This window comes from Hesperophylax consimilis, chromosome 25 (assembly GCF_061612785.1).
Source record: "Hesperophylax consimilis isolate HC1 chromosome 25, BYU_Hcon_1.0, whole genome shotgun sequence".
Lineage (NCBI taxonomy): Eukaryota > Metazoa > Arthropoda > Insecta > Trichoptera > Limnephilidae > Hesperophylax > Hesperophylax consimilis.
The window spans coordinates 26076850-26102420 of record NC_142860.1 but is presented as its reverse complement, the minus strand read 5'-3'; the positions used below and the strand labels follow the sequence as shown (position 1 = coordinate 26102420).

The 25571-nt window shown below is 34.2% G+C and overlaps 1 protein-coding gene across 1 annotated transcript in view; it reads left to right on the top strand.

Annotated features, from left to right (window-relative positions):
• The window catches only part of LOC149411738 (protein Skeletor, isoforms B/C-like), a 116954-nt gene extending 100057 nt beyond the window's left edge, over window positions 1–16897 (top strand). Inside the window, exons 4-14 of the mRNA XM_089646728.1 lie at window positions 646–864; window positions 2084–2284; window positions 5047–5067; window positions 7065–7160; window positions 7492–7735; window positions 8609–8817; window positions 10103–10244; window positions 10381–10504; window positions 12895–13025; window positions 15161–15324; window positions 16700–16897. Coding sequence (XP_089502854.1) covers window positions 646–864; window positions 2084–2284; window positions 5047–5067; window positions 7065–7160; window positions 7492–7735; window positions 8609–8817; window positions 10103–10244; window positions 10381–10504; window positions 12895–13025; window positions 15161–15324; window positions 16700–16897 — 1749 coding nt within the window. The remainder of the gene's footprint in view (window positions 1–645; window positions 865–2083; window positions 2285–5046; window positions 5068–7064; window positions 7161–7491; window positions 7736–8608; window positions 8818–10102; window positions 10245–10380; window positions 10505–12894; window positions 13026–15160; window positions 15325–16699) is intronic.
• Window positions 16898–25571: the final 8674 nt, after the last annotated feature.

The following is a 25571-nucleotide window of genomic DNA, read 5'->3' as shown; positions in this document are numbered from 1 at the left end:
CGCGAGAATGCCTACCGGTGCTGTTTTTTTAATGTCTATCCACTACTGAGTCAAATATCATATCCCCACCGGATATTCACTAAACCTACTAAATTAAAATAGTCAATTCTTTTTTCTTTCACTAAAAAGAATGGGTTCTACACATAAAAGCAATTAAAATATGCTGAAAATTAAAACAAAAAAATTATTTAGATTCTTTTTTGAACTTGAATTTTGGTGGGACCGCTCCGCGCTGTGATTTGAGCTTATTAGCGACTATCGAAGCGAATCAACCGTCATAATAATTTGTATTTCTAACCTAACCTAACGCACACAGGGATATTCCGTTGTGTCCCTTTAAACATTTGGGTAAATTCCTTAAATTTCTTTTTCGATCCTAGCAATCCGCACCATATTTCGAGGGAGTCCATGAGTGACCCAAAATATAATCCTATCGTCCACACGAAGCGTATTGCATCCTTACATGGAAGCAGTTTCAACCACCTATTGTACCGAACCCAACTGACTAATCAGTCCTACCTACCGACAGGTTTTCAATCTAATTGGAATAGCTGCATGGAGAATCGGTGATATTTCTCTGCTTCTCCCGCCTATGACTAGCTTCACATGAAGGATAAAACCTTGATAAGTCTTTTTTTATTCTAGGTCGACTTCGGCGAGGTGTTCATCCCTCCTGGTCTGGAGCCGCCACGCGCGCGCGTGCTTCCCGAGCTGAAGCGGCTCGCGCATGGTCTGCGATCCGGCAACGTGTCCGTGCTGGACGCGCGCACCTTCTATATCCCCAATCTGCACTACGACGGTGCCGGTCCGGATGCCTACTTCTGGGTGGGCACTGGGCCGGAGCCAAATGCCTACGGTGTCAAGGTGAGTCAATTAGTTCAGTCCACCAACCATTGTAAAACGAGAGACCAACCAACAGACCAACCAAGAGACCAACTAAGAGAGCAACCAACAGATCAACCAAGAGACCAACCAAGAGACCAACCAACAGACCAACCAAGAGACCAACCAAGAGAACAACCAACAGACCAACCAAGAGACCAACCAAGAGAAAAACCAAGAGAGCAACCCCAAGGGAATAAAAAAAGACAGTGAATAGCAAAATTCATTCACTTTCAAATCTCCCGGCCAGCCGTCTTATGTCCAGGAAACTTTTTGGATTGAAGTAGGACTCTGATTACATGATCAATTCAGTGAAAGACTTCAGAACTGAAAATCATGCACCTTGTTGTGGATCCAACTATTAAACTGTCAGGGTTACCTTACTATGGGACAAAATATTGATTCAGCATATATCTGACTCTGAATATAAGAGGAAAGTCGAACATGAACACAACACTAGGTTCACCAAGAATGAACGCATGCTTGTTCCAAAATCTAACAATAAATACGAACAGCAAACCCTAGAGTATAGCGTGCCCAAAATGTTCAACATGTTACCAAGTAATATCAAAAATTGAGAATTCCCAAAGAGATTCAGACATAAATTCCATATGAAAATATGGCTTCTAAGTAGAAATACTTTATAGTAGTCATTTCAATAGTTCTTATTCATTTAAATTTAATGTTATTTCAGATTATGTGTGTCAATAATAATAATAAGTAGTAATATTATGTAAGCAATTGAAGTTTAACGGAATAACACTGTAAAGAACAATAAATAAAAGGCTTCAATCTTCCTCGGAAGATGTGAACCTCGTGCAGTCACAGCCGTTGTGCGTACATGATGCATTTATGGGGCCTGAAAGATTGTGAATTGTGTGAATTTGGACTTAGTATTCAAACAACAGAACATATTGTAGAAATATGTTCTCTTCATCAATTTCCACTTGGCACATATATGCTGAGCCAGTTGACTCCTGATGCCATCTACTATCTGAAACACCTCAGCATCCCACTTTCACCTCCACATATAAAGAAGAAGGATTAATTCAGTTACTTCGTCCAGCTTTTGATATAGGCCTCCTTTAAATTTGTCCAGTTTTTTTTAATTTTTATTTAGTTTTACGCCCTGCTGGGCTTTTAGAGTTTTAGCGCAGTTAGTTTCTTGAGAAATATTACCATGCTATTTGTTCTTGTGTAGGTGCCCAACGAGATGGGCCTCCTGCAGAGCTTGCGTGGCTACCAGGGCGAGGATATTGAGTTGCAGCTACCGGACAACCTGACAGCGCATGACATTGACTGGCTGGCCGTGTGGTGCGTGCAGTACCGGCACAACTTCGGACACGTCAACGTGCCCAAGGACCTCGACGTGCCACCCGCGCTGGGGCAGACTAAGATCACGGTAAGCTTCAAATTATTTATGTTTTACTGTTTACTTTTATTTATTGTTGATGACTAGTGGTCATTGGTTGAAATCCTCGTGTGGGAAACTATATATATATAGACAGGGTACGAACCCGATAGACTTTTACTTGCTAAGTCTTACCAGAAGGTCTAGCACGGTCGATCGATAAAAACCAACATCTAAACGATAATAACTAAATCGAGCACGGTCAGCATTGATATAAAATATTAATATTATACTTAGTTATTTATGAAAATTTTATATCCAAAGCTTTTAAAGAATAAAAACATGTAGACTCTGTCTATACTGATTTTAGTAAAGCCTTTGATGCAGTTTCCTATAAAATTATCATTTGGAAATTAGGAAAGCTTGGTATACGTGGCAATATATTAGCCTCGTTTGAAAGCTATCTTACTGGAAGACAACAAATTGATAGAATAAAATCCTCCCTGTCGGAAAAAATTAATGCAACAAGTGGAGTTCCACAGGGTTCACACCTTGGCCCAATCTTATTTATCCTGTTTATAAATTATCTTACAAAAAATTTTCATGATGTATCTATCTTACTTTTTGCTGATGACCTCAAAATTTATATATATATTTTTAAGCTTAGAGAAACGGAATACAGAATATCACTAGTTATGGCTAAATATCTAATTGACTAATCAACCCCTTTTTATAGTGTCAAAAAATACACGCGGACTGTCAATATATTCTAAAGTGAGTGTATTTAATATTATTACGGTATTATCTTAGTAAAAAAAACTGTGTTTTCAGAATTATTACGTTTCACGTTTAGGAATGTGGATCCATAGACAATACCCGCTAGTATCATAGGGCACTTTCTTATTTTTTTCGTTGTCAATATCGGCTTGGCTACCGAGATGCCTAACGAGCGCAACCATGCTCGGAAGATTGATATAAAATCGTCATCAGTTAACCTATCGATCCGATATTGGTTTGACCATGTTAGACGCTCTAAACAGGCCCCCTAGCACAAGCACAACGATAAAGGTTATATCGATAATTTCGGTAACATGTCATCATTTCAGGCATGACTGCAGATTGCCAACGAACAGGCAATAGTTCACGTGGACGGAATATGCTTAATTTGATCGACGTGAACTGTTACGGCCGTTGTTGCCAATCCTACTGATCAACTGTTGAACCGAAATTTTGGCTCAACACTACAACACTCAACAACTACGCTCTTTCCAACGGAAAGGTGATGACTGAGCCATCGACCAATTTAACCGAAAGTACTGGATTAAGCTTGCCTCAGTAAATGACTAGTTACAAAAAATGTCGACAGAGTGAAAAATATTCGCAACGCCAAGACACAGTCAAGTTAACACTTTATTTTTAACATATTACGTACGTTTGTTTAAAAAAATATAAAATATCGGTTTATATATTACGGTATTTAAAAAAATATGCATTGATAGTATATGCAATAAATAATTTTAAATTATTTTTATTTTGATGTCATTTTACTGTCAATGAAAGTGGGCGGGGCTATTTAAAGGGTTAACGGTTAAAGATGTTTGGAAACAGGCGAATCGAACGTTACTGAACAAATCACTTGGCTGGTTGGAACCTGAGATTGATCGTTTTAAAAGTTGGGAACAACGGCCGTTTGAGTTGCAGTCGTTGCAAAAGATAATTTTTAATCGTTGTGTTTGTACTAGAGGGACAGGAAAGTGGTTTCTTGGTATGAATAAGTTACAAATTAACTATTTTATTTAAAAATAAATCGTTTCAGGTCAAGAATCCCCCAAGGACTAACCCAAACCCCGTTCCCGCCAAAAAGCCATCTAACAAAAAGAAAAAACCCAAAAGAGATTTCACAACCCTACGCGATTTTCAACAATTCATTTGGGACGCCTTTGGATTTTAATAGATTTTGTGGAGAAAACAAATCAATAATTACTAATAACAAAATGTTGACTTGTACGATACTATTATGTTTAACCAAATTTTATACAATATAATAAATAATTATTCTAAGATCTATTGATAAAAAAGTTTTTTTTTCGTAGCTAGCCAACACTTTGTGGTTGACATTTATATATGTATACTAGCTGTAACCCGCCATGCGTTGCTGTGGCTCGGTCTGTCTGTGCAGATAGAAAAACAATAGCGCTTGTTGCTTTACGGCCAATAGATGGCGCTGATTTAATTCATGTTTTTACCTATCACAGGTGACATTTATATAGTATAGGTATTAAAAACACACTTTTTCGAATGCAACGTTATGTCAAAATTTCAAAACGAACGTTTGCATTTTTTTATTTAGATAGATATTAGCGCAGACCCGTGAAAAATCACAGGATATTATGATTGCATGAAGCCGAAAGTATTTATACAAAAATATTTCACTAAGGTCATTCCTTTCAAAAGTTTTACAAGAAATTAACATTTCGAATGAACGAAACACCAAAAGTTACAAGATCTGTCAAAATTTAAAAAAAAAGAAATGCACATTTGAAATGTGGAATTATTCTTTATTTAAAAGCTTTTTTACCTACATTATCGCTTATCTGAGTCTTTCCAATAATCAGTTCTAATTTTGAACATCAAAGCAAATCGCAGTTTACAACACCGAAATTTTTTTTTTTACAATATGTGAAAATAAAATAACTGAGTTTTATTTAATTTTGCAGTTTTTCAATTATCATAATAAAATTTCTATTCGATCATTAATATTTTCGTAAAATTGTGTTTATTTTGACATGTCTTTCCTTTCATTGGGACAACAGCCTCCATGGTGGTACAACCCGGTAAGAATTATTTTCCAAAAACATCTAAAAACATAGATAGATCATTTTCTGTAGAAATGCAATACACCTAATTATTTTAGAAACACGTAAATCTCTTAGAGAATTAGATAAAGTCAAATTATTTACTTTCTGTTGCATGGGTAAAAATCCTATCTTTATTAATTAATCATTTAGGGAACCCACTGTACAAAATAACTAAGGTACGTTACAATCTACGCTTTCATAGACGAATTTATTATTTAAAACCTATAAAGTGACATAAAAATTACCATTTTGCAGCCGAAATGACGTTTCTTACCAATTTTCGTGTGTAATTCTCGGTTTAAATCTCCTGCCAATGTCACTTGGCAATCCCAAAAGCATATAAATATTATATTAAAACCTTTGATTATATAAATGACATTTATATAATCAAATATTAAAACACAAATAACTTTGTTTACATCACTTTAATATATATAACCTCTACATGTTTCATGAACAATGTTCATGTGTTCACCTCGTCAGGAGCAAGTATATACTTAATATAAATACAATATTGGATTGAATCACCGATACAATATTGTATTTGTATGTCTTTCTTGAAAGAATTGGGTTTTTATACGGACAAAACTATTTATTCGTACTCACATTCTGTATTTACGGGCACAAACAAATATTTCGTCTTGATATTTAGAGCTTCATATTCATAATATTTTTCAGAAAGTATTTAAATTAACGCAATCTATGAACAAGTAGATTATAACGTATGTTAAGTATACTATGAATTTCCATGGATTATCAATTATTATAAGACCTATTTGTACTTACACCTTGTTCAGGGTTCGGTTGTTATAGCGGGTTCAGACGTTTCAATTTTATTTGATCAACTTTTATTGGACAACAAAAAAAAAAAAATTTTAATGATGAATTAATGTTTATAAGACGAGTTTTTTATGCATAGCACAAACGATAACAAATTATTATAAGCATTAATTACTCGCCTGAAATATCAATACAAACTTAAAAAATCTATCTGTAAAAATTTATTAATTATCATTAAAAAAAAAATTATATATTTGACAAGTCAAAATATTTCACCAACAAATGTAGATATAATATATCTCGACGCCATCTAGTGGGAAATTCAGCACTAACTAAAGTCTTTCCCACAAAAATAAATTTGGTTGTTTACAGGTGAAAAAAAAAACTAAGCAGTTGAATTATTGTACATATTGAATTATTTAGCGGGTTGGGAATAAGCCCACGTAGCTCAGTGGTCCAGAGCACCTGACCAGACATCAGAAGGTGCGGGTTCAATTCCCGAATTTTTTCAATTTATATGGATATTTCAGGCGAGTAATTAATGCTTAATAATTTGTTAACAAAAAATAAGGTTCACACATGTCAATATGCTTTGGTGTCATGTTGATGAAATGAAATTGAAACGTCTGATGCCGCTATTAGTGATGACGTGATATACGTGGATATTTTCCACATGTCCTACAACGTATTTAAACGTGAAATATTATTATTCAATACTTAAAATTGTAAATCTAAATTTGAAATTTTTTTCTTTGTCCCACTTGTAAATGTACCTATTTGTTATTCACTTTTTTGTAAATGTTAATTATCGATATTGCAATTTTCTGGTTCATACTGTCTTTGCAAATAAACAATAAATAAATAAATAAACAATTGATTTTTTGTAAAGCTACGACCACAACAATAGTTTTCAACAATTTTCAATAATAAATCAAACATTGTTGGAATCGAATTGCTCTGTTTGGAAACTTTATAAGGACATTTTTCATAGAATATCTTGAATATTAACCTCCTGAGTTTTCGCGAAATTTCCCTGAAGCACAGTGTATTTGTAATATATTATATGTTCACACTTCCCTTGTTCATAGTTTGGCTTTGTTTACTTGGGAATGCATAGATAATAATACGGTAGAAGCAGTTAGCGGCAGGTAATTCTCAAAATATAACAATGTCAAAGTTATGAATTTTTTCAGACGAGTTCAACGGATAAGCCTAGCATCATGGTGTCCACTAAGACCAATTGCAGGGAGATGCTGGATCAACGGCTGCAAATCAACTGGGAGATACAGGTAACAATAACTAAACTTCCCAACCATCCTCTTGACATCTCATTTCTTCACCTCAAAGATACCCCGGTCAAAGCCGTTGCTCCAATGAATCAGCAGCGGGACTCGAAAGAAATAGCAACATCGCTAATGGTTTGATAGTTTTCTATCTACACAAGTATCACTTACATTCAATTCAAAATTTTCACACCAGTTTGTAATATTCTGCGGCGTACCACAGGGATTACATTTAGGACCAGTGATGTTATCGTTTTTGTTTTGTGTTTGACGGAGTTAGAATGCTCTTTTTAGACGATCAGTAATCGTAGCTGTAATTTCTTTGTTTTGTTCTCAGGGTGAATTTGTCGAGATTGAGCTGTCAGCGCGCATTCGTCCCGATCAATACATGTCCTTCGGCGTGAGCGGCAGTGCAGACCACGCGGCCATGATAGGCGCTGATCTCGTAGTGGCCAGCTGGGACGAGAGCTCCTCGATGGGCCGTGTGGCCGACTACTTCATCAGTCACGCGGCGCAATGCGATGGCAAGGCGGGCGTGTGCCCGGACAGTCGTATCGGGGGGACTGACGACGTGGTCATGGGTAAATACAAATCTTCTTCTTTAGTCGGTTTCTTAATGCTGAGGATCGTGAAATCTAGACTAGGCTCCTCCACCCCTCGCAGTCCTACGATACGTGGTGAGCTGAGGACTCCTGCGATACTTGACCACTCCAAAGCATCGGTGGTATTTTTCTGCTTCTTTTTTCACAATCTTTATAGTTTTGGACAAAGTCTTCACCTTCCCATTTTCTACTCCCTTGAAATTCACAACATATCCCAATTGGGGATGCCATTGTCCCATTGACTCCGGACATTGTGAGCAGTTAGAGATTCTTTACACACGTAAATTGAGTACCCTGAGGACAACTGGAAATACTTCTAGATGGTTTAACGGTTTGACGGTTTGATGGTTTGGTTTGTATCTGCACAAAATTCACACATATTATAATATCCTGCGGCGTTCCGCAGGGGTCACATTTGGGACCGGTGTTGGTATCCTTTTTTACATTAACTCTTCACAGCGGTCCTGACGAAATCACTTTACCTTAGGGCCTATGTCATATTTAGGAATGCTGTATAATCATGAAGAGACCCATATTGAAGGAGGGAGGAAACATACAGGCTGGTAAATCCACCGTTCCCAGCTGAGCCACTAAACTCTTGTACAATTTTTAGTCACGTGTTTGGTGTGCTTCCGAAATTATCACACCATTTCTAGGGTGTTCCGCAGGGGGTACATTTGGGACCAATGTTATTATCCTTGTTTTAAACGATGCTGTAAGATTTTTTGCGAAAATGATACTATTGTTTGCTGGAAATGACAACTTGAACAGGACATTGGGGTGTACAGTAATCACAAAACTGTTTCAATATTAAACACCATCAATCCAATAACCATATGTCTACGATTCCAGTTCACGCTGGACGGCACGACGGCATCACAAAGGTGATTTATCGCCGGCCACTGGGCGCCAAGGAGGGTAGCCTGGACAAGGCAATCCCGGCGAACGCCAAGGTGATGGTGATCGCCGCTCTGGGGCCACTCAACGCGCGTGGTGAAGCTAATGCGCACTCCATCACGGACAAGAGCACCAAGAGTGAGAGTATCAATTTCGGCTCTACGGTAAGCCTTAATTTATTGAAATTCAAATTTTAAAATACATTTATTGTACAACTAAATCGAAAGTACGAAGGGTATAGCTTATAGGTACATCCTATTTCTTACAGCTAACCCAATTCACAAGAAGTAGGGCATATAAATATTAGAATACTAGTTGTACCCCGCCACATGTTGCTATGGCTCAGTCTGTCTGTGCAGATAATAGCACGTGTTCCTTTTACGTCCAACAGATGGCAGTGTTTTTCAAAAAAGCATTTTTTTACCTATCACATGTGACATCTTTATTCAAATGCAAAGTTGTGTCAAAATTTCAAAGCAATTGGTGAAGAACTTTCGAAGATTTAAGATTTTGAACAAACGAACATTTACATTTGTATTAATATAGATAGATTACAGTTTTTAAATATACAAATAGAAGCAGAGGTATTTAATTAATTTAAATTGTAGTGACATTTGTTTAAAAGGAATGTTTTTAGTGATGATTTAAATTATATTATGTCATGTAGTTGTTTAATTTTACTTGGAAGTTCGTTATATGTATATCTTAATAGCTATGTAGTAGAGTCCTTTTTGAAATATTGTTTTATTTGTATGTGGTGTTAATAAGTTTTCTGTAAATTTTGTAGAGTGTTTTAGTGGGAACTTGTCTAGAGATGACCGTACTAATTAGACGTAATTCCATTATGTATACATGTACATCTGTGATCGTCAGAAGTTTCAGTTTTTTAAAAAAGGGTCTATATGAATCCATTATTGATTTTTCTTAAGCATCTCTTTTGGAAAATAAAAACAGCTTTGGCATTTATTGAATTTCCCAAAAAAACTATTCCCCATTAAATCATTGAATAAATGTATCCATAATAAGCGGAGTTTAGAATTGATATTCAAGATTTTTCTAAGTGTGCAAAACAAAAGAGAAGCTACTGATTTTTGCTAGTATTTTTGATACATGATCTTTCCAGTTTATATTTGTATTCCCAGCAGAGAACATGTTTGGGAAGGTTTGATGTTTAATTTATTAAAGTTTACATTTATGTTTATTGGTGTAACTTGTACTGGACAAAATTTCAGAATTGTTTTTAGCAATTTAAATACCTTATTGCATTTCTCATCATTCTGATTCACGGTGAGAAAAAAACACTTGACTGTGCAAGATTCCCTATCATGAATACTTGTATCCACTTAAACTATTGCAGCCTTTGTAACATAAACGTCAGGTGGAATTGTGGGTTGGTTCTCAATAAATGAAATTGCATCTAATTTTTCAAGAAATTTATTAATTTTATAGGACGACAACACGTGCCAAGGGCTGGCAAGTCTCCCCACCTCCGCAGTAAAACCCTGGCCTTCCCGCATCATCGCTGGCGAAACCACCTTCTCCGTAAGGATTGGGCCTACTGGGGGACAAAGAGGATACACCGCGCTCACTGGTGAGTTATAAAACAAACGATACTCAATGAACGCAGTTGGCGATAAGTAAAAATTGTACAAAAAAGACAATAATTAGGCCTGTTCTAATGCCTTGCTTATTGACTCAAAGCTGAATGAATTTATTTATTTTCCTAGGCATTCCATCTTGGGGCATCGCCTGGTACATCAATGACCTGCTGATTCCTGAGGTTTATGTAGAGAGGGGACAGACGTACCAGTTCATTGTGGAGGGAGGAGATGACCGCTCCAACCCTGCCAGGTAATATACCCTGCCAGTTAATATACCCTGCCAGTTAATATACCCTGCCAGTTAATATACCCTGCCAGTTAATATACCCTGCCAGGTAATATACCCTGCCAGGTAATATACCCTGCCAGTTAATATACCCTGCCAGTTAATATACCCTGCCAGTTAATATACCCTGCCAGTTGATATACCCTGCCAGGTAAAATACCTCACAGATAATATACCCTGCCAGGTAATATACCCTGCCAGGTAATATACCCTGCCAGGTAATATACCCTGCCAGGTAATATACCCTGCCAGTTAATATACCCTGCCAGGTAATATACCCTGCCAGGTAATATACTCTGCCAGGTAATATACGCTGTTACTCAAATGCACGATATTTTGTAGCGAAATTACATTACTTTTTGGAAGAGAGGTGTTATTTTGCAATGAAAGTTGCAAAGTTATCTTCCCTTTTTGGTATCTTTCAGCAAAAAATTAGCGTATACAACTTTAAAAAAAAATCTAAAAAGTAAAAAATAAGAAGAAAAGAATTTGGCGGGAAGTTAGTAGCTTTGCTCCATTTTACAGGTATTCAAGTTTATCAAAACCATAGATAAAGAAATACAGTGGTGCCTCACACAACGAACTTAATTCGTTCCAGGAGCAAGTTCGTTATGCGAAAAGTTCGTTATGTGAAACGCGTTTTCCCATAACAATACATGTTAAAAAAAATAATTCGTTCTGTAGCATAAAATATGGTAAGATGACATAAAAAAAAGATAAATTTTTTGTTATTATTTTTATTTAGATACATCTAAAAACATAATGAAAAAAACACACATTTTTTAATTTTAAGAAATAATCGAATCTTGCACATCTTCATCCATTTTCCGCCGATGGTGCAGTGAAAAACCTGTCCAAAGTCGTTTGTTTCTCTCTTTTCTTCAACATCTGCCGGAAATAACGGACAAGAGTATCGGAGTACAGGTCGTTGATCCTGTTTGCTTCAGCGGAATCCGGATAGTGGGCATTGGTAAACTCCTGAACTGCTTTCCATTTGACCAGGATGTTCTTGATGTCAGCAGTTGGAATTGGTTGATTGTTTGATTGTTGCTCCTCGTTATCAGATGACGCTTCCCTTTGAGCATTGTCCTGTTGTTGGGCCAGAAGTGTTTGGAGCTCTTCAGTTGTCAGCTCTTCTTTGTGTTCCTCAATAAGCTCCTCTACATCCTCTTCCTCTACCTCTAATTCCAACCTTTGGGCCACTGTGATGATGTCCTTCACCACTTCTGTGTCATCAACTACTGCTTCTTCCTGAATCCACGAAGGCACAAGCATCTTCCAAGCAGAAATGAGGGTCCTTTGTGACACTTCTTCCCAGGCCTTGTAACAGATAATATCTTGGGTTGTTACGTCACCTTTCACCTGCCTGTCCTTAATCCAAATCGCTAATAGCCTCTCCATTTCCTCGTGGATTGAAGATCTATGTTTTTCATTAAATAGTTTTGATACTCTTTTGGCTACTTTGGCTGATTTTATTGCATCCTTGTTTGTCAAAATGGTGAAAATGGTGGTCTTGTTGAGGCCAAACTCTTTGACGAGGTCACACTGTTTTACCCCACATTCACTCCTTCTAATTATTTCCTGTTTCATTTCAAGAGAAATCACCTTCCTGCTTTTTTTAGAACCCATCATATAAAAAAAATGTTGAGTTTATCTTAAAAGGACGACTGCCGTGATACGTGTGCGATTTAATTCGTAATGAAGAACGATTGCTGCGATACGTGCGTAAGTTAAGCGTACTACGCAGTGACTAACGAGTCTAACGACTGCCTGCGCGGGAGGATGCAATTAATCGGCAGTGATCGTAGAAGATCGGGCGACTTCGTTGTGTGAAGCGAAGTTCGTTGTATGAATCGTGAAATGAACGAAAAGGAAGTTCGTTGTGTGCAGCATTCGCTGTGCGAGGCGTTCGTTGTGTGAGGCACCACTGTATTTAGAACTTGTTATGTATTAAACGCGATTTTTTTACAGAAAGATACCTAGAAAGATTTAGAATGCATAATGTTTCCTGCTTTCTTAATACAAATATACCAGAATAATAGGAAAATTCGCGTTATTTACCCCAAAAGCCGAAAATTCATATTTTGTGTAAAAATTAAGAATTTTGCATTAAAATTTGCCTTATCGCAAACGCGAAAATTTCAGTTATAATGTTCTATCAAGTTCGTTCTATTTGTAAACAGGGGCACGTTAGTCAGTGTAACTCAGTTTTACTCCATATATCCAGATCTGATAGCATACCACTTCATCAAATTTTGGCCAAATTGATAAAGGCACAAAAATGCATCTTCAATATTGAATTAACAACAAAGTTTTAGTAAAAGTAAAAAAAAAAGTAATCGTCTCTTTTTCAGGTACCATCCATTCTACATCTGCGACAGTCCCGAGGGTGGTTTTGGACAGAAATTGGACGTAGAGCAGAGGAAACAGAGGGTGTTCGCGGGAGTGGCATATGACTCCGAGGGATACGCCTACCCCACAGCAGGTAAGCCTAAATAATTTGTAACTTAATAATTTGAGGTAAGCACTTAAGTGTATTATATACAAACACACAGATCTAATTTCTAATTTCTATCTTCTACTTTTTATTACAATTTTTCCAAAATTTTAGCTTCATCTATAGTTACTAATTTCATATGTTTACACTAGATTTCATATTTCATACAAATTAATTACACTCAATTGGTCACCATGAAACAGGCAGCCGCCTAGTATGGTGATTCATTATATCTACTTTATGTAAATTTCATAATAATGTAACATGTATTAAATAAATAAAAATAAATAAATAAACAGATCCAACATTGCTGCTACAATCCTTGGAGAGTCTTGGCCGCCTCTAGGAAAAATCTCCGTCTTACTGATCTTCTGCTGTTTCTCTACAGTTCCTTATGTTTAAGGCTGCTGTTTACCTCTATATCACTTCTGCTGTTTCTCTACAGTTCCTTATGTCTAAGTCTGCTGTTTACCTCTATATATCACTTCTGCTGTTTCTTTACAGTTCCTTATGTTTAAGGCTGCTGTTTACCTCTATATCAGTTCTGCTGTTTCTCTACAGTTCCTTATGTCTAAGTCTGCTGTTTACCTCTATATATCACTTCTGCTGTTTCTCTACAGTTCCTTATGTCTAAGTCTGCTGTTTACTTCTATACAGGGTGTCCGGAAACTCGTAGTACAAGCGGGAAACTGGTGAATCTACATCACATTTGGAGTCGATTTTGTAGTATACTTTTTATTTATTTGAGCTTTCGTTATCGAGTAAATCGAGTTTGAAGTTGATTTTTTTTTTTTTTTTTTTTAATCAAATTCTTATAAATTATTACTGAAGATCAAAGTACCCAACTAATTAAAACTATTTGAAAGTAAAACAAATGAAGAAACTCGGATTTGAAGCATTATTTTGAAATCACCCTTCATTTAACCCGGTGTAATCATAAAATATTTCTGCTCTGCAGGGTTAAAACATCTGTTATTCAACCCTAAACACCAGAAAAAATTTTAACCCTAAAATAGCCGAAAAATATTTTTTTTTGGTTTTTTTTTTTTTTTTTTGAAAATGCTCAAATCAAAAAACTTTATGTTTTTTTGGGTTCCCCATGTGGTGTAGATTCTCCAGTTTCCCGCTTGTACTACGAGTTTCCGGACACCGTGTATATCACTTCTGCTGTTTCTTTACAGTTCCTTATGTTTAAGGCAGCTGTTTACCTCTATATCACTTCTGCTGTTTCTCTACAGTTCCTTATGTCTAAGTCTGCTGTTTACCTCTATATCAGTTCTGCTGTTTCTCTACAGTTCCTTATGTCTTAGGATGCTGTTTACCTCTATATCACTTAGCCATTTACGCTTAACCTCCTACACTCTTTCGTCTTGCAAATTTATTAAATACAAACCTCCTTCTCCAAACGTCACATGTCCTGTACCTGGGTATCTAACATGGTATCGATAAAACCCTATATCAATACGATATTGATGAAATCTATCGTACGGCTTCCTAACACCATTTGCAGGGACAATTGAGGGTCTAGATAAGTTCCATATTAAATGTAGCTTAGTCCCTGTGAGAATGTGGAAGGAGTAACCATATTTAACTTATACCAGACTCTGAAAGCGGTGAGCTACCTCCAATGATGAAATCTGTCATCTATGGCGGGTTAAAGATATTTGCGAGCACGGTCAGAATATGATTCCGACGGTCGGCAGACAGAAGCCGCCGCTTTTAGTGCAGCCTCCAAGGTGTTCAGTTAACTATGTACTTTCAATATACACAACTTTTATAGTAATTTCATTTTTTATGCAAAATCTAAATGCAAAATTCCATCTCAAATATTATAATTTTTATTTTTCTATATCATAGTACTGTATTTATTTACTGGAAATATGACTCTACGACCTAATTTTTATTATAAATAACGCTCCAGAATAATTTCGTACGTCTTTGTTCATTGTATTTTTTTATAACATTAGAGGGAAAAAAACAATTCTCTGGCACTACTGAGAGTATCTTCCACTTCAGGGAAACTAGATAAGGATAGATGTAGAATTTATTATAACACATTATCTGTGTTACAACATACAAGTGATTGTTCCATTTTATATTATGTTAATGTTGTTATTTACCAGCCGGCCGCTACTGCGAGTGGACGCATAAGAACATAGACCGCTCCGCGACATCAGAGACCTTCGAAGACTACACCAAGACCCTGGAGTTGGAGTGCGAACGCGGGGAGCCAGCCGTGCTCAACTGGACGGTGGCAGAGGAGACGCCTGACCTGCTCTACTACCAGGTACCTACTTTACTAACTATTGTTTTGTACAATAATATGTTTTTTAAATTTGAATATTAAACTTTAGATGAAAATATCGACCGTTCATCAATTGAAGAATGCGGTACTTACTGCTCTGAGCATTTTACCAACTGAATTGTTATTTTGCTTTCTTCACTTTTCTTCAATCAGAGGTTAGTTATCAGGGCAATCTTCACCTGATGTAGATGTGGATTGCAGCTCGGTACAACTCCACCTCATAGATTTCTAAGCCATGAAGGGCAGCATCTTCCACTTATCTTCTCTGAGTTTATTAATTAAATTATTTTTTCACATTATTCTTCATTGTGACCTATGACATAGGGTTGGTTATCCAATAAATTTTTCACGGGGCGACGGTACCCATACCCGCCTCCCAAATTAATCTTTGATCTTCCAAATTGGTTACCCCACAGACATAGGAATTAATAGACGAGAAGATAATGGCGAGGGGTAAAATCAACTGTTGAAGAACGAAGGGAGTAAGGCTGACTGTGATTCGTCAATAAATCAATCTGACAGTAAATAGGCATCTCGCATTATAATATCACCATTTACTTCTTAAAAGTAAAATCTGCTTTTGAATGAATAGACATTTTTACATGGGAGCGCAAATTACTCGCCACGTTATGAACTAATTTGCGAAGTCCAAATTCGGCAAAGTAAATTTCTTCTGTTTGCAGAGTCGTAGTTAGTTTCAGAGTATTTAGTTAAGACACTTTTACAAATGTTTCATAATTTACTTACCCAAGTAAACAACGATGAGCACACTTGAGAATCGCTACATTGTGATGTGATAGTATATGTTTCTAAAACTGATCCATATAATACGGTGTGAATAAGCTTAAAATAAAGTAAAATAATGCTTACTTATGGAATGTAATACGACAATTGGGTTTATTCTCTTTTTCACATCTATTTTTACAAGTTTTCATATCACAAGTCAACATTTTGCCGTGTTATTTCGTAAAATGAACCGATGATGCCTCGACCATAGTTCGCACAAGAATGATGACGTCACGTTTTCAAATTTCACTTGAGGCCATACGCGAGCCCAGCCGGCTCCAATGGAACCGGTATGGGGAGTGGGGATAATACGCTTTTAATCACTTAGGGCAGGTCTACTAATATTCATATGTCTATGGGTTACCCTAACTGTTTAGGTTATATAAAGATGTGCCTTTACCTACAAATACATGAACATTTCAAGCTTTAATCTTACAAGTGATTTCTTGGTGCCCTGTAGAAGCACAAGATCAGCAAGCATTCCTTCCCGTACATATTACACAATGTCTCCCCGATCTGAACAGATCAAGAAGAAGAAAATGAAAGATGTATGATTTTTTTGCATTTTCAGTGCTACTCTCACAACAATCTGGGTTACAAAATCCACGTCGTAGATCCTGGCGTGATTCCAGAACGCAACGACCTCATCGCAGCCAGTTCTGCCACAACTATCAGCAAGTGTTGGCAACATAACTGCATCACAACTCTGTCGCTGCTTCTGTTGGCAATGGCAACCACCGTCTTCACAACGACAACGCCGTGCAGATAAGACGAACGATAACAAGTTTTTATATCTTTCTTATAAATACTTCGCCGTGTAAAGTTTCACTATCTAAATACTTTTCATCTTGAACATTGTATTTTTTGTAATTTTTGACGGGGGTCGGTGTGAGAAGGAAATTATTGTTATGTTTAGATATTTACATAAGTGACAACATGAATATATTACAATCATTATTGTAGAAGACGGTGGTAAATATTTTGATGCGCTGGACAGCCTTAATACGTACTAATTATTTTAAGAACACTTTGTATCAGTTCAATTACTAGGAGCTTCCATTTCAGTCTCCAAAGTAGCAAAATATTGCATTTAACCACACAAGCCTCTGGCATATTCTGTCAGACGGTAGGAGTATTTCCGCTTTGTGTGATGTATGTTAAAAAGTTGGGTATTCAAGCGATAGATGGCACTAGTCAGAAAGCTTACTCCAGAGTCCGACAGATGTCGCTAGTGTGTAGCAATTGCCTGTGGGGTATCCTTGTCAGACTTCAAGCTTCTAGAAACAGAGAATTACCAACCCTCGGGTAATGAGCAGTGTAGCTAAATCCAGACTATTTATTGCAACGTAAATAAACGCAATTATTGTCTAGAACCTTTTACTTTTTCAAAGAGTTCCCAACACAGAAATCTGCTAGTAAGCAGAGATATAACACTTTGCAATAAAATCAAAATAAATGTAATATTTCTGAATGTATCCGAAAACTAAAAACTGTTTTTAATAGGTGATGAAATACGTTTTTATATTTTATTATTAGAAATAAACTTTTCATTTTTGGAATATATAAAAAAGCTTATCTTACGTATTTTGTAAATAAAATTCCTGCTAATGAAAAATTCACACACACAATTTATTAGAAAAATGTTTTAAAAACTTTATTGTGACTTCACTTTTTTGTCGTTTCATATAAAAATAATTAATAAAAAATTCACGAAATTTCATAAATTTTTCTCAAATTGCGGTTGAAAACATTGGTTTCATATTCTTCTGTGGTTAACTACTACATTTTAAGATAAAGCATGGTGTTTTCTCTTTCTAACACTGTTTAGATCATAATTCTCCTCATGGACAGTGAGGGAAACAAAACGATTTCCATGAGACCTATACGAGCTGTTCCCAAAAGTGAACAAAACAGCATAAGGGTTTAATAGTTCTATCGTTCAAAATAATATACAAATAATTTAATTTTTTTGTTCACACCATTACCACTTTCTTTTAAATTAATCCCAAACTAATTTTCATATTGTGGTAATGACCATTTAAGATGGCCGCCAAATGAACCTGGTGAATTTGTCAATTTTAATTTACTTCAAATGCATCATTTTGATAAAATAAAATACTTTTTTGTTTTAAAACCACGATATTTATTAATTTAAGAACCGACCGGTTTCGCTTTACTTAAGCATCATCAGGGTACAAATTAATACTAAACAAGAAGTACATAATGTGTGTATATATATAACAAAATATAGAGGGAGACAACATGATACAAATATAAATGTGTATATGGACAGGGACTAAGCGTCAACTGAATTCCTTCCTCTAACTTATAAACTCTTTTCATAATAAGATTAAATTCACATTAGAAATAGGCATAAATTCAACCTTAAATTTTTTAGACCTTACCTTATCGATCGTTAATAACAGAATTAATTTTAACATTTTTCGTAAACCCTCCTATACTGACGTTGTCATACACAGCACCTCCAATCACCCTATTTCACATAAGCACTCCGCATTCCATTCAATGGTCCATCGTTTAGTCACAATTCCAATGTCCGATAGTAATTTTGATAGTGAACTAAAACTAATTAAAAACATAGCAGTAAATAATGGATATGAATCGAATTTTATAGATTTAATCTTAAATAAAAAGCTAAAACAAATAGCCATTAATCGCTTCCTCTTTGCTAGTCCTTGTCTTCAAATCAATGATAATAATATTAATTATCAATGGCGGCGAATTTTATTTATTAATCACTTTTCTACCTTAAGTGTAAAAAACCTTCCTTCTGAAGTCAAACCGGCCTTTTATACTAATAACAATATAGGTAAATTTCTAATTAATTCTAAAGATAAGGACGATAAATTAAGTCATTCGGGGATTTATAAATTAAATTGCAATAATTGTTCGGCTTTCTATATCGGTAAGACATCACGTAATGTTAATATTAGGATAAAGGAGCATCTTCGTTGCCTCAATAATAACGGGTTTTCCGAATTCGCAAATCATTTGATCGATAAAGATCATACATTCTGTCATAGCACCGGTGCTAACATCTTACATAAAAACGGGCATGGTAACAGACTAAACAACTTAGAGGCACTAGAAATTAAAAAAGCTGTAAAAACCAAAAGTCAGATACTTAATAATCAATTAGACATATCAAGTAGTCCAATATTAGGTCTGTTTCCAATAAACCCATAAAAAAATCCCAGTTCTCCTTACTTCCTTACCACCATGCCAGTTGATGCTTTGTTTCTCCCGATTTATTGATATAACCCATTAGTCTACATAATTATCTAGCGGTTTTTCCATTACTTGTGCACTTATGTTAATGTATTTTATGACCGTCTTTGTGTTGCTTATATTTGTATCATGTTGTCTCCCTCTATATTTTGTTATATATATACACACATTATGTACTTCTTGTTTAGTATTAATTTGTACCCTGATGATGCTTAAGTAAAGCGAAACCGGTCGGTTCTTAAATTAATAAATATCGTGGTTTTAAAACAAAAAAGTATTTTATTTTATTAAATATGTCAAACCACAAAGTGATTGCTTTCTACAATAATGCATCATTTTGCTTCTCCGGAGACTGAAAGAGATGCTCTTCATTATAATTGAACTAATATGAAGCATTTTAAAAATAATTTGTCCGTGTTAAGGATGTCTGGCATTTCTGGATGTTTGGCCTAAAATTTACTTCTTGTGATATCTTCAATGGTTCATTCTTATTCCCTTGACAACAACCCAGTCTCTGTTAAAGGTCACCAGGGATTTCTGATTGGTTATTTGGCAATATCTCTTGTTTCCACAACATGGTATTCAACATGGTATGGCCTTCTTTCCACCGATGTGGGACATTGACACAATTCGTTAATGTAAAGAAGTCGAAGAAACACGTATTTAGTTTTAGGAAATGTTTTCGAACTATTACAGTGTTTACTTTCCACTCTCAACAGCTGCACTCTCAACAGGTTGCAATAAGCCATAAGTGGTTTGGGTCTCGTCGGGATGGGGAGGGGGGAAGAGCTGAGTTACCACGCGCCGTCGTCTCGGAGGTACCGGTCTAGCACGATGAAATCGATAACTTTACAATATCGGATGGATAGGCGTAACGTAATTCCGAACATGGTCACACTATTGATATCCAGACCGATTTCGGCAACACTAGCGCGCATCTCTCTATGAATTGACTTTCCTAAATGCCACATGGCAATGTAAAGCTAAAAATACTAATAAATTGACAATATAGAAATGAAATATTTACTTTAATATACATTGGAAGTCCGCATGTACATTTTGACACTAAAAAGAGAGGTAATTAGTTCATGAGGTCATTAGTCATAGTCATAACTAATAACTTTAGTATCTGGATGCTGGAACAGAATCAAATGATCGCTTCTTAGATTAATTAATTAAGTCTATAGATTGTGTATACAAATTTCATTCAGTTCTAAGAGCTTAGTTAGTTCACCCCCATTCATTATTAAGCCAGTTATTTTGCATAACGAATGACATTATTCAAACAGTTGTGCATATTGATAGCTTGATAACATAGGATTTCATCGATCGTCCGTGCTAGATCTCCAGGTCACCCATCACCCCTCATCCCGGCCCTATCTATCTACTCACTCGCAATCAGCACGGCTGTGGAAAATGTTCGTTAGTAAACATAGTCTGGTTTAAATCAGGACATTATAGGTTTTGTCAGGACATTTTAGGATTTGTCAGTAAAGAGGTCTCGATAACGGATATCAACCCTAGACATGTTGTTCTGACAGTTTATAAAGTTGTTAAGCTTTTGATAAATACATTTTATTACATACTTACTACGTTGTATGATAAATAATGCCAATGCCAAACATGACAAATAAAAATTTAAAAGCAGGTGATACCTTCTAATAAATAGTGGAAAATCCTGGTGAGCCAAAAAGATTGCCCCATGGCCAGGGTTCCATTACATACCAATATTGGGGAAGGTTATAAGGCACAAGAAGTACAGTTGATCAAAAAACCCAATTTAAAATTTTAACAAACACCGAAAGTCGGCGGTTAAGAGGGCACGTTATTTTTTGATATGGAAATGTCAAAAAAATTATTTTATATAATTACGTATTTCATTTAAGTCGACACAAAGCACAAAATAATATACTTAACGATATAATATAATATCATACCGACCATCCGTCAAAATATTTTGTAAGTAAGTACCTATTACCTAATTGAAAAATCATTTCTAAATACTGTAAAGGAAATGTAATTTTAATTAAAACATTATATTATATTTGGTCTAAGCTGTTAGAATTCACAAGAGTTTAACGATATCAATATACAATATTTAATAAATTGTTTCGGCTAATCTTAAAATGTGTAAAATATATTTACGATGGAATTATCAAATCTTTTAGAATAATGACAATAATTTTTGCTAATCTTAATTACTTATTAAAATATTACTAATGAAACTTGAGACAATAATGATTCTGTTAATAATGGACTGTTGGATTTTAAATAATATTTTGTTTGGAGACATTATAAATATATGTATTGTATTATATTGACATATTAATTCATTAAAATATATATGTGATCTTCATATTAAATTTAATGATTTAATTTTTTTTATATACATCTATTTGAATTTGAATGAATGTAAATCTTGGAAGTGAAAATTAACCCACTTCCCGACATCCAATCGAGCTGAAACTCGACAGGTAGACTTGTTGTTGATGACAATGTATTCTATAAACTTTTGGTGGCAATCACGCACACACACGCGGTCATATGCATTTCTCTGAACTTCGATTATATTACAGCAATAAATGTTGTGTTTAATAAAATTGGTTAAATTACACCCGTCTGGAGCCAGTGAGACTATGGCATCTCCAATGTTGTGAGGCTGAAGGTAGTGGGGCGGGGGGGGGGAGATGAGGAAGGGGGAGGTCGTGAAGTACCTGGCTATTCAGATCTGGTCACCAAACACGGCCAAAGCCATTTCAAGCAATGTTTCAATTCTGAATGGTGGTCTTTCACCAGGGCAATACTGAGAATATCTTCCACTCTGTTTAATATAACCACAATTAATTATATCAATGAACTGTTTTAAATAAACAAAATTTTAAATATTTGTAAAAAATTTATTTGAAAAATAATAATTTAAGGCGATGCACTACGTCGTGTAATATTTTGAATCCAGCCGCTATCAATAACACACCTTACGTAGATGGCGATAAGGCTTAAATTCCCGCTTAACACCATCCGTCTGTTTTGATTTATGCAAGAAAAAAACATGGCCAAAAAGTGCCTTTTATTTTATTTTGAGGATGTTCAGGCACAAATATTTAAATTTAATAACTTAATTTGCCACATTATACAATAAAACCATAACCGAAAATGGGTTCGTAAGTAGGAGATTTTGAACTTTAAAGCAGTTTTCATAGGCCTTATACATTATTTTTTTCTGGGCTTATAAAAAGACTTATCTAAAAAATACTCGATTATTTCAAAGGCCAAGATGTATTCTACTCGCAGTATTTAATTAAAGCATCTGAAACATTTCTAGGCGAAAAAATTTTCAAACCAAAAACACATGATTTTGCATTACTACGTATTGCATCGCCTTAAGCTTTACCTTGAGACAATAATGACATTTTTTTTGATTCTAATAACAGAGCCATGTGTACAAAAATTATCAATTTTTTTGATTTATTTTTAAGAATACTGATTTGACAAATTATATAATGACAATAATATTGATTTGTCAAATTATATAATGACAATAATATTTATTTGACAAATTAAATAATGACAACAATATTGATTTCAGAAATTATATAATGACAATAATATTGATTTGTCAAATTATATAATGACAAAAATATTGATTGGACAAATTATATAATGATAATGATATTAATGTTACAAATTATGTAATGAAAATAATTTTGATTTGATTAATTATACTATGACAATAATATTGATTTGAAAAATTATATAATGACAATAATATTGATTTCTTTTATAAAATAATGTCAATTCTTCAAAAAGTAATGTAATAATATTTGTACAATAATTTTATATTTTCACTTTAAAATCAAATGTATTCATGATATTTCAATGATGATGATGACTTTAAAATAATTATATTGAATGATAAACTGGCATGTATTTGAACTGAAAACGTTACATAAATATAATCATTTGATACGACAATGAGAAAATAATTTTTCAATTCATACTGTTTCCGTTTTTACAATCATATATTATGCATTCATTTTAGAATGTGAAAACTTATCTTAGCTACAATATATAAAGCAAGAAAATTTTTCAAATGCTTGAGCTCTGTCGTAATGAAATTAGCACTGTTTTTCTGTCTCATATAACTAGGACGGTGTGACTTTTTTAATGTGAAACCGCACAAGAGTCTATAACTGCCTGGAGCCAGTGAGAATATGGCATCCCTAATAAGGGTATGTTGTGAAGCTGAAGGTAGTGAGGATGGGAAGGAGCTGGGGAAGAGGAAGGTGGGAGAGTACTTAGCTATTCAGATCTGGTCACCAAACACGGCCAAAGCCATTTCAAGACAACATTTCAATTCTGAATGGTGTTCTTCCACCAGGGCGATACTGAGAGTATCTTCCACTCTGGAACGTGCCACAAATATACAAATATCTTCCACTGTGACTATTTAAACCATTGAATTTAAATTTCCATCATGAGCTTTTGTGATTATAAATATGCATTTTACTGTGAAACTGTTAAAAATAGGTCAATATTGTTTGTTTCACATTTTTCGAGGATTCAGTAAGAAAAAAAAGTTAACGATGATTGAACCAAGAATATTAAAAAATTAACATTTGTTCTCAAATTCGAAGACAAGCTTTTATTTTATAAAAAGTATATCTAAAATATTCCCACAGATTCAAAGAAAGACAAAAAACATTTACTAATAACTGATGAGAGATGAAAAACATAATATACTAATAACTCATGAATGATGAAAAACATTTACTAATAACTGATGAGAGATGAAAAACATTTACTAATAAATGATGAGAGATGAAAAACATTTACTAATAACTGATGAGAAATGAAAAAATGGGAATAAATGGCCTAATAAATTGCCTAATAATTTAATATGACAATAAAATACAATTTTCACTAAGCTTATGATGTGTGAACTACAATAATTACCCAAAATGTTTGATTTTTCCAAATATTCCATAAGAAAAAATATAATTACAATTAAAAAAAAACTTTAATCATTTTGTAAAGAAATTAAATTCAAAACTCACATCAGTCATTATAAACCTTTTTAGCTGGCAATATCATTTCCAATCATCAAGAGCTATGCAGCTTTTAATTTAACAAGGTGTCAAATTAATATTGGTTTGTTTAGATAATATAAGTTTTTGTAATTAAAAGGATATATTATTGTTAATTAAAAAGTTAACTTCATTACCAAGATGAATGTGATAAAAAAAAAATCAATTAAAAGCTCGAATGAATTATAAAAGAGACAATATAAAATATAATTTCATGAAAAAATTTCAAAATTAGGTAAAATAAAAAAGTTTGCAATAATAAGTTGTAAACATAGAGGTATTTCAGAGACATGTTTTGAAACAAACTATAAATGTAGTTATAATTATTAATAGTTCATTTTTTGTAAAACGAATTTCACTAGCAGTTCATAATGTAAGATTTTCAATTATAGCATAAGAAAAAGTTTGAAAATATTAATATCTGTTGTGGATTTAGCATAAGTTTATTTTTCAAATTATATAAGTTATATGAAAATTATTTTTAATTTATTACAAGTTGCATGAAATTTCATATGAAATATATTATAAGTGGCATGAATTTTCATTAAAAATATTGTAACAAGAATTTTTTTTAAATATCGCAAGTGACATGAACTGTTACTTAAACTATGATAAATGACAATAATTTTCATAAAAAATAACTTAAGTCACATGAATTTTCATTTAAACAATGATAAATGACAATAATTTTCATTTAAAGTATTATTAGTTGAATGAATTAAAATATTATAAGTGACAATAATCTGTAAAAGTTTTTTAAGTGACATGAATTTTCATTTAAAATATTATTTGTGACATGAATTTTCATTTAAAATATTATATGTGACATGATTTTTCTTTTAAAATATTATATGTGACATGAATTTTCATTTAAAATATTATATGTGACATGATTTTTCATTTAAAATATTATATGTGACATGAATTTTCATTTAAAATATTATATGTGACATGATTTTTCATTTAAAATATTATATGTGACATGATTTTTCATTTAAAATATTATATGTGACATGATTTTTCATTTAAAATATTATATGTGACATGATTTTTCATTTAAAATAGGTACTGATTCAAACCGCACACATATCTTGTCTGTCATATTCAAGA